This window comes from Rhinolophus sinicus, chromosome 8 (assembly GCF_057876585.1).
Source record: "Rhinolophus sinicus isolate RSI-liver-muscle chromosome 8, RSI-T2T, whole genome shotgun sequence".
Classification (NCBI taxonomy): domain Eukaryota; kingdom Metazoa; phylum Chordata; class Mammalia; order Chiroptera; family Rhinolophidae; genus Rhinolophus; species Rhinolophus sinicus.
Window position 1 is genome coordinate 21794047 of NC_142508.1, and position 19610 is coordinate 21813656.

The 19610-nt window shown below is 36.0% G+C and overlaps 1 protein-coding gene across 11 annotated transcripts in view; it reads left to right on the forward strand.

The window, feature by feature from the left end:
- Window positions 1-19610, forward strand: part of CADPS2 (calcium dependent secretion activator 2) — a 479588-nt gene that overhangs the window by 400893 nt on the left and 59085 nt on the right. For 7 of the 11 annotated variants that reach the window (XM_088799948.1, XM_088799947.1, XM_088799946.1 and 4 more), the window contains 3 exons: window positions 3964-4120; window positions 15058-15199; window positions 15325-15444. In XM_088799948.1, coding sequence (XP_088656074.1) covers window positions 3964-4120; window positions 15058-15199; window positions 15325-15444 — 419 coding nt within the window. The remainder of the gene's footprint in view (window positions 1-3963; window positions 4121-15057; window positions 15200-15324; window positions 15445-19610) is intronic. The other 4 variants (XM_088799951.1, XM_088799949.1, XM_088799952.1 and 1 more) reach the window with 1 other exon arrangement.

Here is a 19610-nt window from a genome sequence, read left to right on the forward strand (position 1 = left end):
ATTTGACATGTAGAATTAAAATTACCTCTGCAGATGATGTGCTCTTTTATGTATAAAACCATAAAGACTCTGTTTAAAAAACTGTTAGAACTAATGAACAAATTCGGCAAAGTTGAAGGATGTAAAATCAACATACAAAAATCAGTTGCATTTCTATACACTAACAACAAACTATCCAAAAAGGAAACTAACAATCTCATTTACAACAGCACCAAAAAGAATAAAATTCTTAGAAATAAGTTTAACCAAGTAGGAGAAAGATATACACTGAAAAGTATAAAATACTGATGAAAGCAATTAAAGCAGTCACAAATAAATGGAAAGACGCCTGGTGTTCAAGGATAGGACGAATTCACATTGTCTAGTCCTGGGCTGTATTTGTTGGGAAGTTTTTGATTACCGATTCAAATTCCTGATTCGTTTTTTTAGTCTATTCAGATTTTCTTGATTTAGTCTTTACAACTTATATGTTTCTAGGAATTTATCCGTTTCTTGTAGGTTGTCCAGCTTGTTGATGCATAATTGTTCATAAGAGTACTTTATGATCTTTATTTCTGTGGCATCAGTTGTAATGTCTCCTCTTCCATTTATGATTTTATTTATTTGAGCCTTCTCTCTTTTTTTGTTTTGTTAGTCTGACTAAAGGTTTATTGATATTGTTTACCTTTTTAAAAACCAACTCTTAGTTTCATTGATCTTTTCTGTTGTTTTTCTATTCATTATTTCATTTATTTATATAACATTAGGATGTTTATTGAGATCATTCTTCTTTTTACTGCAGGTGTTTACTGCTATAAACTCTTAATACTGCTTTTATTGCATCCCGTAAGTTTTGGTATGTTGTATTTTAATTTTTTTTTGTCTCAAGATATTTTCTATTTCCTTTATCGTTTCTTCTTTGCCACAATGGTTGTTCAAGAGTGTCTTGTTTAATCTCCATGTGTTTGTGAATTTTTCTCTTCTGTTGTTTCTAATTTCATCCCATTGTTGTTGGAAAAGATAGTTTGGATGATTTAAATCTTTGTAAATTTCTTTTTTTTTTTTAATTTTATTTTATTAAATTTATTGGGGTGACAATTGTTAGTAAAATTACATAGATTTCAGGTGTACAATTCTGTATTACATCATCTATAAATCCCATTGTGTGTTCATCACCCAGAGTCAGTTCTCCTTCCATCACCATATATTCGATCCCCCTTACCCTCATCTCCCACCCCCCACCCCCCACCCCCGTTACCCTCTGGCAACCACTAAACTCTTGTCTGTGTCTATGAATCTTTTTAAATTTCTTAAGACTTTTTTTGTGACATAGCATGTAATCTATCCTGGAGAATGTTCTGTGTGTGCTTGAGAATGTGTGTTCTGCTGGTTGTGGGTAGAATGTTCAGGTATGTCTGTTAGGTCCATTTGACCTATAGTGTTGTTAAAGTCTGCTGTTCTGTTATTAATTTTTTGTCTGGATGATCTGTTCATTATTGAAAGAGTGATATTGAAGTTTCTGATTGTAATTGTATTTCTGTCTATTTCTCCTGTTAGATCTGGCAATGTTTGCTTTATATATTTAGGTGCTCTGATGTTGGGTGCATGTACATTTTTAATTGTTGTATCTTCCTGGTGAATTGACTCTTTTATCATTATGTAATGAACATTTTTGTCTCATTGTGGCAGTTTTTGACTATTGTGTTTGATGTACATATAGTCATCCCTGTTCTCTTTTGGTTGCCATTTGCATGGAATATCTTTTTCCATCTCTCCACTTTCAACCTATGTGTGGCCTAAATCTAACGTGAGTCTCTTATAAACAGCATATAGCTGGATCTTGTTGTTTTATCCACTTATTCAGTCTGTGTCTTTTGATTGGGGAGTTTAATCTATTTCCATGTAGACTAATTATTGATAGGAAAGGACTTACCTCTCAACTGGACTCCAGAGCTTGTAGCAGTCTTATTTTAAACTGAAAACAGTTTAAATTCAATCACACACAAAAACCCTTCACTTTTACTTCACACACACACACACACACACACACACATTATATTATTGATGTGAGAATTTATTTCTTCTATACTATGTATCCATTAACCAATTTTTGTGGTAGTAGTTATTAAACCTTTCCTTTTTTGGATTTTATACTAGAGTTAAAAATGATGTGTGCATCATCATTCCAATATTACATTACTATTTGTTTGTTTATATGTTTACCTTAACCAGTGAGATTTATACTTTTAATATGCATTTATGTGGCTGTGTGTCCATCAATATGCTTTTGTTTCAACTTGAAGAATTCCCTTTAGCATTTTTTGTAAGGCAGTTATAGTAGTGACAAACTTGCTCAGTTTTTTCTTGTCTGGGAAAGACTATATCTCTCCTTCATTTTTAAAGGACAACTTTGCCGACAGTTTTGTTTCATTTTTAAAGGATAGTAGTCTTGGTTGGCAGTTTTTCTTTAGCATTTTGTATATATCATACCACTTCTGTCCAAACCTCCAAGGTTTCTGCCGAGAAATCTGTTCATAGCCTGATGGAGTGGGGGAAAACAAGGGGATCCCCTTGTATATGATGAGTCACTTTTCTCTTGATGTTTTCAAAATCCTCTCTTTGTCTTTGACTTTTTTTCTCAGACATGTCCCATAAGTCCCACAGGCTTTATTCATGCTTTTTCATTTTTTTTTCTTTTTGTTATTCTAACTTGATAACTTCAAATTACTTGTTTTAAAGTTCATTGATTCTTTATGCTGCTTGCTTAAGCCTGCTGTTGAAGCTCTCAGTTGAATATTTCAGCCAATGTATTCTTCAGCTCGAGAACATTTGCTTGGTTCCTTTTTATGGTTTCTGTCCCTTTGTTGAACATCTCATTTTTTCCTGATTTCGTTTAGTTGTCTATCTCTGGGCTTAAGATGATTGTTTTCAACTCTTTGAAATAGTGCATAGACCTCCATTTCTTTGTGGTTCTTTACTGGAACTGTATTTTGTTCCTTTGTTTGTGTTGTGTTTCTTTGATACTCGTGATCCTTATAGCGTTGCATTGGTGTCTGTACATTGGAAGAAACAGTCATCTCTTCCAGTCTTTACAGCCTTGCTTCTACAGGGAAAACCCTTCACCAGTCAGCCCAGAGTTTCAGGGAGGGGGGGAGCTAGCTGGTGGGGACCACACGTGGTGGGCCTGCTGCCAGGTTTTATGGACAGGCAGGCCTGGTGCCATGGTCCATACGAGGTTACATTATTTTCAAGAACTTTCTTAAAAGTAAATATTCTTATCACCCTTCTAAATAGAGGCTTTGTGTTGTTGTTTTTAAATGATTATTGTTATTCCCTATAAAAGGCATTAGAAAATGCCTAGTTGAATATAAAGTCTAATTTAAGAGGCAGGCATTAAAATATCCACATATGTAGTCAGATATGCCATACTAAAACCTGGGAAATAAAAATCCTGGGTATCAGAGAGACTATCTAGGAGGACCTAATTCACACTGGATGGTCAGGAAATCTCTCTGTATGAAAGTATGTTTTAGCTTTAGACCTTACATTTGTAAAAAAAAAAAAAAAAATTGTACTACAAATAAAGAGTAATAATTTTTAAATGTAAGAAGAAATTTTATAGATACACATATTTAATAAGTTTGGCATTGGTGAATAAAAAGTAAAATCTAAAATAGAATTAAAATGTAAAATGGCAGTCATTGCTTTATTTTAAAATAGACATGTTTAATTTAGAACATTTGAAACATATGTAAAACAAAAAGAATTATTTGTGTCATAATTTAAATATGACTATTGTGAATGTTTTGGTGTATTTCCAATATTTCTTGTTTTCTGCAAAAAAGAAATATTAAAACATTTAGTTTCATACTCTACAAAATTCTAACTACTATTGCCCTTTTAATTATACATATTCAAGTGGCACAGTATTTGTGTTTCCAACAAATAACCTGCTTTTACATTTTGTTCTTCATTCTTTTACAGGCATTTGCCTGGTGGCCTGATTTATTGGCGGAGCATGCAGAGAAATTTTGGGCTTTATTCACAGTGGATATGGATACTGCACTGGAGGCTCAACCACAAGACTCCTGGGATAGTTTTCCTCTTTTCCAACTGCTTAATAATTTCCTCAGAAATGACAGTAAGCACTTGCATTTTCTTCAGTATTTGAAACGGGGGAGTGGGGCAGGGGGGCGGGGGGGAATGTGTATTTACAGAGCTCTGGCACTTGTTCCTCAAGAGTCAGCCTAGATAGCGTTAACATTTTCTCATCCTCCCTGAGTAGGTCAGGCCATGGTCTGGGGTGGACCCGCCACACTCCCACATGGCTCCAAGGCCTCTGAAGTTCCTCTTCATCGAGGACTGATAACAGAGGCCCCCTTCTCACTATACCTTTTGAATCAGAAAATCTTCAAAGGTTAACATTTCTAAAGCACTTGAAAATACTTAACATCTCTGAAAGACACCTCAGACATTTATCATTATTCTAGAAATCATGCTATGTTAAGGCTTCTGCTAATATGCGTTATGATGATACTGTTTTTCTGAGAGGGATTCTACAGATGATACTGTAATATTGCTGCGTAGTAGGGCTTGCTGTCTCAGTATTTTAAAAATTGAAAGTTGGTAAAGGTCCTCTATTGAGATATTTTTTTCCAATGCAATAACTTGTACAATTATTCTGGTCCATGGTCTTCTAGCAGGCGGTGCAAACCTAGTTTTTCATCAGGATTTATGGGGCATTTTTTAACATACAGATCCCGGGCCTTTCTTTGATGTCTCTTTTGAAAGTTTCACTTAAACCTTAGTTTGGTAACTAAAGCCTTGGATTTCTACTTCCGATGTAACCACGATATCTGCTCTCAGAAGTTACTTGTCCCACATTCATTTATCTATACAAGTATGAATCATTCATTCTGCAAATTATACTCAGCCAGTTTTTAAGTTCCAATTCGCTTCCCTCCTGCCGGCCAGCAGACTTTGAATGACCTTCTTTATTTCCCAGTCTCTTACCATCATTCATTTTCTGCTAATAAATTGCCAGTCAGGTTTAATATTACCTTAAGTCAAATGTATAATAATAAACCTGCACCAAAAATAAATAAATGTGTCCTGCATTAAGCCCCTAAATGAGAATAAGTTAGTACAGGATTATTTCTAACAGTGCTTTCTCCATCAGTGTGGAAACTCAAGAACTGACCATATTTAGATGTATTTTGGAGTTCAAAGATAAAGTATTTATTAAAGTTCACAAACAGTAAAGATGATGAATCACTTAACCGTATTCAATATATAGAATCTATTTATAGAGAAAACAAAAAATGCTATAGCTTTCTTAGAAATATGAGTCTTTCTAGGGAACCAGTACTACAACTCCAATAAATTAACATCTTTTAACATTTATTTTTAAGAAGAGCTCTTGCAAGTGTAGATTTATGAGTTATATCAAAAAGAACACTAAAGTGAGACTGACAGAAATTTGATTTTTAGTCAGACTTGCAAATATTTCATTCAAAAGAGTTTCATGTTCCTCTCCTATTTAAATGCATAAAGTATTATTTTATCTTACTGTGGTACACATTACTCAATCAAAACACAGAGCATTTATTACTGATCTCTTTTGAGTATTACTAATTTTGGCGGTAAGCCTAGATCTTGACTTTGATTTTTGCGGTGATGAACAGATTTTAGAAAACATCAATTATTTCAGAGAAAAAGGGTTCCTTCGTGTAGTGAGGTAAATAGAAAAGTTCCCCAGTGCCATAATTTCCTTTTGGTATTGGGAATACGGTGTGGTCTGGGGAATTGAAATAGAATGCAGTGACTTTCTTCCCAAACTCACAAGTTATTATCCAAAGCCAAAAACCACTGAATAATATCTCAGAAGTTGGTAAAACATAATTTGTTTTTGCTCTTAATATCACCTTTGATAATAATGCAGAATATTGTTATTAATGATGTGTTAGTTTATTAATCTCCTGAAATATTTAGGTAGTGATTTAGTGAATTCAGTCCAAATATTAAATGTCAACCTATAGCTGCCCCCAGATTGTCCTTTGGAAAGCCTATGGGAAAATATAAAACTTCTATCCTTTTAACCCCAATGAAAGAAAGATCCTTCCATCACCATCATGGCATGACAGCTTTTACTGCAGTGACACAATTAGAGGTACAGTCCAAATTCTAATTAACTATGACTTTAGCCAGGGCCTACCAGAACAGATTGCTCTGAAATGTCCAATGTTGGAACCAGAGCTGATTTGCTGAATAATGGTGCTCACTGTTACCTCACACATGATATGCCACCAATTATATATAGATTTTAAATGCCTGTGATTTTTTATTAATAATGTCACATACTTATGTTTGCTTTTCCAAAACTGAAATTACTAACACATCTCTCATTAATGGAGGTATTAGTTTAGATTTGTACTTTTTTGTGTGCCTTGAAAACTTTGTAGCTGAGTTGTTTTTGTTTTCTAATGACTAATGTAGATGGTGTTTCACCATCTTTCTTTCATTAAAATCTTTATGCTTTGATATTTCAAAATAGGTATTTATATTTTGGAGAGTGGAAGGGATATTAGACAAACCTCTGTATTTTCCGGCTGACTAAACTAAATACCTAACAGGCAATAGGCCTGGGCAGGGGCTTGCTGACAGGGAAATGAGGACAGAGGAGAATTGGAGCCTGATCACGTGGTCTCCAGTAACAAAAGCAGATTCTAGGGACATTTATAAAATAATATATTTTTAAGGAAGATAGAAGATTCCTTGAACTTTTATTTTTACCTCCAAAAATTTTATAAGGGACTGGAGTTGTGGGGCTAAGGAAGAGAGTTGATTGAAGGATACTAAAATGACCAGATAAAGGTATATATTGTCTTCCCATGTACGTTACAAAACGTCCATGCTGAGAATTCCAGGAACTGAGCTAATTAGTGGGGAAGGGGATTCAAGAAAGCAAATTCAGTTTCTATTTTAAGGGGGAAAAAATTCTGTCTGGCGTGTGTATATTTCCTTACACTTGGGCATGATTAGGGAAAGTCTTATCCTTCAGAATCCTTGGAGATAAAATGTGGTTTTACTCAAGGGAAGAGTACCAGCTGCACCACCATTTTAGCAACTATCCCCAATCTCCCGCCCCTCACAGACTCATTCACTGATTCCCAGAGCAGGACTGAGGATGAAAACAAACTCAGACTCCTTCATCGCTGTCACCACCACCACCACCACCCCCACCCCCCCACTCCCCCACCCCCGCCTCTGTCCACCCTGATCCACTCTCCCCAACTAAAGACATAATTAGATGGGCAGTCACTTTCAATGGTATCTAAGGGAACAGTTTTGAAAAAGATGTATTAAAATTGAAGGATAATAAATGTTTTCATAATGAAGCCATTAACATTGCATTTAGATGATGCTGTACAACTACAAAGCTACTACAAATAGGTTCCACCCTTGCGTGCTATTTTCCACAATTGTCCTGTCGATATGGATATGGCAAGTGACCGCTTCTGACAAATGAAAGCCATCAGCAAATGGCACAAATCATTTCCTTCAGCACGACTGAAAGGAAAACCCTTGGAGCTAGTCACCTTTTAATCTGTGGATATGCTAGCAAGTGGCAAATGACCATTCTTTGGGGACCTGATTCCCAAGTGAAAAATACCGCGATGCTTCTTCTTTAATTAACAGCCTTTTCACATTGCTAGCACATTAAAGCCATCCCGAATAACATCCTGCTTATATAATCAATGTCACAGCGGCTCTGCCTAAACGAATAATAAATGTCCCGGTTCTGCACTAAGTGAAAACCTATCCTCCAAGACTTTCACCTTCGTAAAGATGGGCTCATAAAAATCGAAAAAAGAAAAATTGGAATGTGGTCTCATGAGGATAAAAAGGCTAGTGTTAATAATTAACAAGGAGAGTGAAGTGGAGTCAAATTAGCCATAATAGAGCCCTGAGTGACTGGCAAAGTCACCTCTCATTATCAAAAAACTCATTAAGAAATGAAGAGGTGGAAATCCCGCTGGGTTATTCTCACACTTAGTCTGTATCAGAGATGATTTTTCAGATTTCTTTCAAATGAAGAACTGTTAGGTCACCATATTGTATATTAGGTTAATCTTCAAGCTTTGAAATATGGAGGGCTGACACCTGCGTCTTATTCTACCTCGAGTGCTTAAATGAGCTGTGATCTGAAATTCATGAATTGGTGTTTATAGATATATCTGTACATATGTATACTAGGAACAATGCCGAGGATATAACTTCTGGATTGTAGCAGGGCTGCATGCCAGCTTCGTTTCATAGACAGACACTTTTACAAATGATGACATGACCACGAAATGTGAAAATGTATTTAACACCAATCCCCAGAGTTGATTGAATTCAAAATTTTATGTCAGAATTTGTTTTACTGGCCATTGCAGAAAAAGAAACAGAAAACAAGGAATCACTAGCTTGTTTTTTGCAATTGAATTCTTCAGGACTGCTCTAGTTTGATCTGCTTTATGTATTTTCTTAGAACGTAGTGCCTTAAAGAAAACGACCTGCTCTAATGGCCTTTGTCCCTTCACTGTAGATTTATAGGGACATCTGAAACTCCCGAAGGCCACAAGCATCAGGAACCCACACTTGGATTTGTTGAATTTAGATCTGTTCCCCAAAAAGTAATGAACATGACCCCACCAGTGCTCTCATTCCTTGTTAGGTACTTTGAATAGATAGATGGATGGATATATATATATATATATATATATATATATATATATATATATATATTTTAACAGGTGCCCCAAGGGGAAAGGAAAAGTTTGGTGTGTGTTTAAGAAATTATTATGCTAGTAAAGGTATAAGTTAAATATTACCAAATTATATAAAATTACTTAAGTCTTTAATTAAAAGAAGAATAAAATCCAATGAGTTTCTTATTCTACTTAAACTTTAATGGGATGCTCTCGGAGTTGCCTTTAGGGGGTGGATTTTTATTGATATTTATTCAATAAACACATTTATTGAGTGCCTACTTAATGTTCCAGATACTTGGCTGGGGACTGTTCCTAGATCTCAGGGTTTGTTTTGTTTGTGTGTGTGTGTACGTGTGTGTGTGTGTGTGTGTGTGTGTGTTTCCTTGTATATAATGCTGTTGTAGGCTGCAATGGTCCTGACTTTTCTCCTGAAGCCTGCATTCATTTTTCCTGTAATGGGGGTCCTCATTATATGCATTTGTCAATGTGGAGCGTGACCTATTAATTTTATATCTTAACCCACTGTGCTTGTGTTGTTCACAATTGATACAATTCATGGTACCTTGGATAATTATTATTTTACGGCAGAGTCTGTTGTTTTAATGTGGCTGGTGTTGTTTGTTTGGTCAAGAATTACTTGTTACCTTCCAAAAGCCTAATTAGAAATTTAGGGGGGGAAAATCATTCTTCCTAATAGTCCTCCAATGCTGACTAATTGGAAGAGGGCAGCCCAATGTAAATGGTTTATATGGGTTTGGGAGTCAACAACATATTTTTACTCTAAAAACAGTACATGAATTTTTTTATCTGCTGAATGTTCATTTATCCAGTGATTATTGTCTCAGCAATTGTTATTAATTGGATCTTAGTTGAAATTCTCTGTTGAAATCTTACTTAAAAATCCATGACAAGTACTTTTATAAACGTGAAAGTACTCTTTTTGGTATGTAAATAGGCAACACTGATTTATTAATTATTGGGATGTTCACACGAATTGGGCTCCTCTGCAGCTCCAGTTTACCTTTTTATTTAAACCTGGTGCTTTCTTTTTGACATTTCTAATTGTACCGTTGGGCTTGATGTCGTTGATGCTCTGTTACTTTCTGACCAGGTGATATTTGGAAACATGGAATCTTTTGGGAAAAAAAAGATAGTTTTTATCAACAAAGTAAATGCTGATCTTCCACTTCTGTTCTTGTAACCACTGTTTGAAACTCCTTCTGAGGCGTCCTTTGCACTTCCACACCTCAGGTATAAGGTCAGAAGCCTGAGCTTATTCTTGGAGGAGACCCCATTAAGGACATGCCTCTTCCAATGAGCTGTTGCAGTGGGTGCCTTGGAAAGGCTTAATTTGGACAGGTGGCAGCCCCCAATCCTAACCTATCCTTACTAAACCATATGGAGAAGATGGAAGCACTCATTCTGATGCCTGGGGCAGCATATTAAGAGATCTTCTGACAGTGTCTGATAGAAGTGGATGCAAACTGGCATATGGGCAGCTGAGAAAAGGAGCATACATTTACATACACAAGTATATTGTGGTATACATTTCTGTAGTCTTGCCTTTTGAAACCAAATTTTCTCCTGTCTTTTGTGTATTTTCATTTCTTCTCTTGGCCGCTCTCTCTCCTTCTCACTCTCTCTATCTCTCCGTCCCTTCCTCCTCCCCTTTCCTGAATCCAATTACCAAAGAGATAATACTGCCAATTGCCAGTTTTCTAAAACTTTGGAATATGGGTTTATAATTTGATAATTTTTTTAAAATAAAAAGGAACACTATGCTGAAACATGAGCAGACTTTTGGCCAGAATTCAACATTTGTGACAGGTCTTAGGAAAATATAAGAAATCTCCATTTTCTACGAATTCTGCAGGGTGCTTGCTATCAAGAGTCATGACTAAACAGAGAAAATCCTCCCTTTGCTACATTCATTAAAGTAAGAGACATAACATAGCCAACATTCATATCCAGTAGAATTTCTGGCAGTCTGATTTTGGATACATGGGTCAAAAATAGGGTTTCTCATAATTATTAATACCACGTATTTTTATATAAACTATGAAGAGATACATAGGTCTCAACAGGTTCTTATACAGTCACCTGGATAATAAATAACCTAGACATCTTAATATTGTATCCAAGTAGTCAGTCATTTAACAAATATTTGAACACTTGCTCTGAACCAGAGACTCTGCTGGATACTAAGAATACAGACCTGGTCCCTGCCTCAAGGACCTTGCTTGCACCCTCGTATGGAGAAAGAGATATGTCAGCAGGTGCATGGACCACAGTGCAAGCCTGTACAGGGTGGAGAGTAAACAAGGGAAACTAACTAGGCAAGGGGACAGCAGAAAAGGTTCAGAAGAGAAAGTGGATACTTGAACTGAACCATGAAAACCATTATGGCTGGACCACTGGAAATGGGAGTCAGGCAACAGAAATGAGAGAGAGGTCATTTTATGACAGGTTGGGGATGGCTTTCGTACCATGCTAAGGCTGTGGCATTTGTCATGATGGCCCATTAAAGGATTAGAATCTTTAGAAGGGACATTATTAGTTTTACATTTTATCAAGCCCTTCTGCTTGAGATTTTTAGGAACATGAATTGGCCGAGGGAAAATTGGGATTCTAAAGACCAGTTAGGAGAGTATTGCATTAGTCAAGGCAAGAGATGAGAAGGCTGAAACTAGTGCAGCAGCGGTGGTGATGAAGAGTTAGGGGAAGCGTTAGAAAGGTAGTAAGGACGTAAAAGATACAGGTCTTGATTATAAGTGGATGTAGGACGTGAAGGAAAGGCCTAGGGTACAAATGCCAGGTTGCTGGCACAGTGATCACGTGGATAATCTCTGTTTTCACTCCCATGATCACACAGGACACGCAGACTTATTTAACAGGATAATGAATTCTTTTTTATCAAGCATGTAAGAAAAAGAGAGAGCTCACTGAAAATACATTTGTGTCAACTGCTACTTAGCATCATTATAAGATTTAATAACAACACTGAGTGTGATTATTCCTTACGTGCTTCTTCTTTTTAACAAAGTAGGACTAACGACTAACATACCTAATTTCTAAATGTATAATAAAGTAGCGTTTGAACTGATGAAGTTGGTGCTTATTTGTAGATGTGCTTATTGGTTACATGCTCCTATGTGTTGGTCTTAGAATAGTTACAAATAATGACAGTGCTTAACAGTACCTATCAAGATGTACAGCCTAACGTTCTTTGCGTTTTTTATCCGTAGGCCATATAAATTAAGGCTTACGTATACAGTCTAACTGTATAGCAATGTAAAACTGTCTTGCTTTCAATGTGTATTGTTAAGTACATTGAATATTTTCATAGTGGTAATTCATTTTTCAATTCATTGAATATAATAGTTTTGCTCAACCTCTTGACTTTTTCATATTGTAACCGTTCTTCAGAATTCTAGTTCTGAAAACATAATTCAGTGTAATACAGTGTAAGATACAGTGTAATGTGTTGGTCATTTGCAAGATTTCTTTTTTACCTAAAACAATCTACTGTACTGCACTTCTAGGTCTTAAAAGGTGCTGACATGGTGATGCTAGGTTGGACAGATATATAAATGGATCAACATGCAGATAATAGTTGACAGTAACGTAAATTGAGTGATGATGGTATTATACTGTGGAAGTTGAGAGGAGGCTGTGGTATAAAATTCTTGTTCTGTCAAATGACTAAATGACTTGAGCAAGTGTCTTAAATCCTCTGTGCCTCAGTTTCCTTATTGATAAGATTGAAAAAAATTATAGTGCTGCTCTCACAGAGTTTTTGTGATGATTACATGAGAGATTGTATATCAAGCACTTAGCACCACGCTTGATACTCTAAAAATGCTAGTGATATTGAGGAAGAAGAGATGGAGAGTTGTTAAGAAGAGATCTAATAAATTCAGATTTATTATTATATTTTTAATTTACTTACCACAGTGATCTAGGTGATTTGAATGAGAATATTTCATCCTTCGTGTCCAGTGTCCTTATTTAGGTGACAGACACTTTGTGAATTACATGACCTGTAGTACCTTCTAGCTCTGTGATTGAATCTCCAGAAATAAATAAAGCTTCTTTTCAGTGTGCTAATGGAAACAATGTTAAGATAACATTAGTCTCCTAAATAAGACATTTATCTTGAAGTATGATTATCATCCCACTTTAGTGGGGAAAATTTTAACATATAGATAAAGCAGAAAAGATTATTTAACTCCATAAAGCACTAACCCATATCAACTAGCGCTAGAAGAAACCAGTGTTGTATTTCCTTCAGTATTTAGAGTTACTTCCTCCTCCATTTTCATATGTCTGCAATTTTCTGGCCTCTGGCAAATTTCAGAATCATTTAATTAAAGTAATATCCAGTGATAATTTTCATATTCATTCCACCATAGTAAGTATCACATACTTTGCCCAAATTTGAAAACACTGTTCAGCCTTTCAGGGTATTTTTGTCCTGAAGACGATTATGTGGGAAATTGGCATATTTAGCTATCTTATTTATAAGATAATACCATGAGAGTTGCTAGTAATTAGATTTAGTAATTATAAGCATATACAGCTCTTCCGGTCCATAAAAGTGAATGGGGTTACTGACTTTTCCCCATCTTCCGCCACTGCACTCCAAGCCAGCACTTTGATCGTCATCATCATTATCACCACCGTCATCATCACCACCATCAGCAGCACCCTCATCATCACCACCGCCATCATCACCACCACCACCACTATCATCATCACCACTATCATCATCATCATCATCCTTTACCTGGTCTATTGCAGTAAAGAACTGCACACTAACTACCTTCTCTTCTCTCACCCTTGGCCACCTCCTCCATTTTCTACACAGTAGCCAGAGAGATTATATTATGTCATTCCTCTACTTACATAATAATAATGAAAGTAATAATGCTTCCCATTGTACCCAATAAAACCCATACTTCTCACCATGTCCTACCATCTAGCTATCACCTTGGGCTATTCACTACTCCCTCACTCGACTCGTGCCACACTGGCTGTCTAGTCCTAAAGTTCACAGCTGGGTTTAAGGTATGTTCACTTGAAAAATATGTACCATCATCCAAAACTAACAAATTCTGTATTGAATATTACTTAGCACTTTCCTACAGATTTTCTATTTTTCCATGGTGCAACTTAGTCACAGCCTGACTGTCTTTGTCCGTTTGGGCTGCTATAACAAACTAACACAGTCTGGGTAGCTTATAACCAACAGAAACTGAGTTCTCATTGTCCTGGAGCCTGGATAGTCCAAGATCATGCTGTAGGTAGATTCGGTGTCAGGTAAGAGCCTGCTTTATAGACAGCCATCTTCTTGCGATGTCCTCACATAGTGAAAGGGTAAAGGGGTCTTTCTGGGATCTCCTTTATAAGGATATTAGTCCCATTGTTGAGGGTTCTGCCCTTTTGACCTAATCACCCTCCAAAGGCCACATCTCCTAATACCATCACATTGGGAGTTGGGATTTCAACATAAGAATTTGTGGGGGACACAAACATTGAGTCTACCGCATTGACCTATGTTCCAATGAAAGCACGTCCTGTGGATAGAAAGTATCCGTCTTCTGATGGAGGTAGGTGCACCTTGCCTAGCAGCCCTGTCCCAATAGCACAAATTCTAAAGTCTACAGCTGCTTTAGGTAGCATATTCCATACCACAATTCATTAAAAACAAATGGACAGCTGAAAAACGCCTGTGATGTTCTGACTGATTTTAAAGGTATGTTTGGAAAATCACAACTAAAAGAATATCCACAAATAACTAGAAAGTTCATGAATTAGAACAGACATTCTACCCAAGGCCACCATCACCCTCTTGGTGAATTTAACAAGTTTTTCTCTTGGAAGTAATCAAGCTTAGCTCTTAGAGTTGACTAGGTTTCGCTCTCCTGTGATACACAGCAGAGCACAAGGATTGTAACGCTATTTAATTGCTGTGTTTACATGTGTCAGGACTTCCTGGGGTCCAGCAGCTCCCTTGAATCTCTAGCAAGTCCTCATATGCCTCATGCATTAAACCTCTTAGAAAGTAAAAACATACCACCATCCAAGAACATTTTATAGAAATACAATCTATTTGTGTTTTGAGAGCCATGTATAGAAAGAAGGTCAGTTATACTTCTTGATCCGTTTTCATGATATATTCAATAGGCGCAAGATCCATTATCATCTGCATTTGATCAGGTCTTCTCTGTGAGACTCTTCCAGGAAAAGTTTTTTCGCCCATATTTTCCAAATGACTAATACTATCCTTCTGACAAACACTCTTTCTGCTTGACTATTTCAGCACTTTTATGTAATGGAAAATTTCACAAACACTTGCAAGAAATCTTTGTGCCCTTGGTTGTCCGCTACGTCGATCTCATGGAGTCCTCCATCGCCCAGTCAATTCACAGAGGTTTTGAGCAAGAGACATGGCAGCCTGTCAAGTAGGTATCTTGCCCAGTGCCCATAGAGCATCTGCCTCTTCTGTCCTGACCTGCTGACTTTGCACATGGCCATCTGTAGGTATTGCTTACGGTGGTCCCTTCCCACGTTGTTTGTTTCTTTACAGGAATATCGCCAACAGTCTTCCCAATGTAGCTCTTCCAAAAGTTCCAAGTCTGCCTCTTAATCTTCCACAGATTCCTAGCATTTCTACTCCTTCGTGGATGGCTCCTTTATATGAGGCCACGTGTGTATTCCTCACTTATTTCCTGGTGGTGTGTTAGCTAGTGCATGGCCTGGGCTGTGTTCTGTGCAGAGATGTTTAGATTGCATGGCATTTATCATTGTTGGTTGAGGAATACTGTTTTGGGTTTATTTGTTTGAGTTTTTAAGCTATTAAGCTGAGCTTGGCACATGGGCGATAAATGCTATAGCTTAAAAAAAAAAAAACACTCATTGGTTTGATGTAGCTCATATATAATCTGTGGGGCAAGGGTCATTTTGTGACCCAGGTTGTAGACTCTAGCCTAAGTGATATAACCAGAGTTCTCCAAATTCAGACAATCAGTATTGTAAATAGTATGTCGGGGATCCTTAGCTGGTCCAGCTTTGTTACTGCCCTCATGACTTCTCTTGTGTGTGTAGAAAAACATTGTAAGAACAGTTTCAAGAATATAATCATCTTCTGTTTTTACCTTAGGCTGACTTTTATAGAAACGGTTTTGCTGGTTGCCAGAGAAGGGGTTGTCCTTTATTTCCCAGCACCAGCAAGATCTTCTTTTGTCCTTTCATATATCAGTTGATACACTTTGATATTTTAAATAATCTTTATGTCATTAAAAACCATATTTATTAACTCCATTGTTGTGATGAGCCTACCTACTGCAGATTCAGTAACTAAGACTCATTAAAGGGAAAAAGACACGGGCATTCAAGTTGATCAGCCCCGAATTTAGATCCTAGTTTATTCATTGTTAAATCTTTCTTAGACTCATTTTGCTCAGCTGTAATATGGTTATGATGCCTAATTTAAAGACATTTTTGTGAGGATAAAAAAAAAAAAAAATCTATGAAAAGTGCCTGGCACATCCTAAGTTCTCAATAAATGATAACTACTACTCTATATTATGATTGTTATTACTATAATAATTATTACTATCATCAATTATCCATCATTATTTTAAACTGTATCATTTCCAAATGATAGCACTCAAATGAACTCACAGCAGTAAAAGGAACCCAATGATAATCCAGACTTGGCCCAAGATCTTATATGAAATCAGCTAGAAAGAATAATAATTAAAAGGAGTTAAATAGCTATCATTTATTGAGCATTTATTATGTTCTAGGTACAGAGCCAAATTCTTTATTGCGTTTAACAATGCTGTGAGGTAAATGTCATTATCCCCATTTTACAGTTAAGGAAATTTAGTCATGAAGCAGTTACGAAACAAAATTTGCCCAATATCTCAGAGTAAGTGGCAGAGGTAAGATTTGAACACAGGTTTGCTTGACTCCAAAGCCCTCACCCTATTGTTAATTTATTCTGCTTCCAGAGAACACAGTGGCTAAGAACTCGTTCAGCATCGTTTCTACCTATCCTGCTACCACCTGTCAAATCTGTTCCCAGTCTAGGGTGCATACAATCGGGAAAAGACAAAAGGAAAGACCAAGGAAGAGAACGAGAACTTGCAAAATATTTTGGCAATATTTCTGCAAGTTAAACAGCATCACTGTACTCATAATAATTATTAGGATGTTAGGCCACATGTCAATCTCATTGTTATAGGCAAACGCTTTGGGTCTTTACAGTGTATAAAATGGTGTCGCTGTGTGCTCAGGAATTATCTAGGAAACATACAGAATCTTTCTAGGTTTATGATTTTTTTTTTGTACTTCTTTATATGGGTTAATAATTTAACTCCTATTCATCCTTATTTCTCATCTGTTTTACAATTTTGCTTTTATCAAGAACCCTATTGTGGGCATTACCTTGGAAAATTTAGGGGTTTTTCATCATCACTATTTTATTAGCTTTGAGATATGTGTGAACTCTGGATTTCATTCTTGGGAGTCCTTTTATAAAATGACCTGCATCTCAGGACAGGAACCATGACAGATTTTGGCTTTGTAAATTGAGTGATTCGACTTTCATTATTCTGGGCAAATAAAAAATATGGTTTCCAAGTTAGTTACCATTATCTTTACCTGTCAAGATAATCAACATTAGACTCTTTGTCAGGATGTCAGAATTACTCATAATGTTATGATGTCATTGCAAGTAGTGTTTTGAACTTCTGCTAGAAAGCATTAAATAGCAAAAAACATTTCCATTTCACATATATTGCGAATTAAAAGTACAACTACTGATTAAGTGAAGGTTAGTAATAGCAAAGTAACCATGGGTTTGAAGATATACACCTATCTACTAATGTATAAATCACTTTAAGAGGATGGTCTCCGTATCTCTCCCTGTATATAAAACCTTAATTCTGGGTTTTTAGCACTAAACGTGAATGCCGGTAAGATAATGCTGGAATTTTTAGGAAATTATCTGAGTCCATTATTCATGTTTGAGTTCTTTAATCAATTAATAATACTGTTAGGAATAAGTCACTGATTAGGCGAAGTCGCTAATTTTAAAATGAAAAAGTTTCATAAAAAATCGCAGGTTATATATACCAGCTCGAGAGAAAACTGATTTACATTTTTTCATCTAGCTATCTAATTATAACAAACAGTTGTTATCTTAATTGCATTTCCAATTAAGCACATTTATTGTTCAGACTCTGACCATAGCATTGAAGAACAGGAGAAACATATGTCCATATTCTCTATAAAGATTTAATTGTTACATGTTATGAGAAAGTCCATTTTTAATAAAATTCTACCTTTACTCTTTGGGATTTTGTTTTGATTATGGCTTTTGCTTTTGCTGTTCTGTTATGCTGTTAAAGAATGCATACATGTTTCAAATAGCTACTTATATTTCTCCTAAGTAAAAAATTATAAGAAGTAGATTTGCTTCTTTGCCAATTATTTTCAGTTACTCTTAAAACATAGATCTTCTCAGCTACCAAATTGTACACTATGGATATGCTTGTTCATTTTTCTTTCTTGTTTTTATTATATATATATGACAAAAAGGAGAAGTAAATATAGGGGTTTTTCAAACACTTCCCACAGCAAGGTCAGCATGGTATTGTCTGGTTCTTTTGTCGAATGGTACTTTGGGGGGACTAAATATTAAGGTGAGGAGAGACTGAGTGAATGAAGTGCCATGGGTAGTGTTCTGTGCTTTGCTGTGTTTGGCGCCTTGAGAATTTAACTCTGAGGACATCTTGGCTAGACAAGGAGATCATGAGGAAATACTGGCAGAATAGGAGGAGGAAAGCAAAGCAGATTGGTGATGGAGCTAAGATGCTGAGGCAAGGGGGTGGGGAACAGACCAGAACTTTTAATTAGCCAGAGTAAGAGGTGATATTTTTATGCTACCGAATTAAGATATATTTATCTAAATAATGTGGCTATTCCAAAAAATTTTATTTTTTATAAAAGTTTTCCACCATGCCCTTGTGATGAAAGAGTTTATTTTATTTTTTAATTTTGTTTTACAAACTGAAAATATAAATTTTAGATGAATATATGTTAAACAGATATTGGAAAGCTGAGGAGAGATGAATCCCACAGCAGCTTTTTTTTTCTTTCATTCTCTTTTATAACTAAATTTCAATATGTTTTAATGTAGGAATATTTTACTTTGAAAACATCTGTTTCCTTATTAGGCTGTCTACTTGCATAATAGTATTATCCTTACCCTAAATATTATATGTACTCTGGTAAAAATTACCTTCATGCATGGTGTGAAAATACAGAGTAATTTTACTATAGTAGCAAATGTACAGTAGATCTGGACTCCATAATTAGACAGATGTAAGGGCCTGAAATATACATGACTTTGTTCCAACTTCAGAGCGGCCTGAACAGCATTTCTGGGTTAGACCATGCCTTGTACTGTTACATTTAATTATGAGCTAGAAAAGCCACAACGCATCTCAAAATAGAAGTAAGATTTGCTTCCCTTCCCAACCTGTTATTTCATTTCCAGTACCTGTTTCACCTTTACCTGTAACTGAGAAAGTTAAGGGTCTTATATGTACATGCCTGTAGACAGACAGAAGCCATCCGTTGTGATGACAGACCCATATCCTTGAGTAGAAGAGGAAAGCTAATAGCCGCTGTTATATGGATCTTCTTGTATAAAACATACTTTTCTGAATTTCTAAAAAGAAATATTTATATGTTTTATCCGAGAGATTAGTAAAGAACATTTAAAATGTTTGTTCTGATGTACACAATTTGATTTCTTTCCTTACTCAAGTATCTGCATCCAGTTTATGCCTTTTTAGGAAA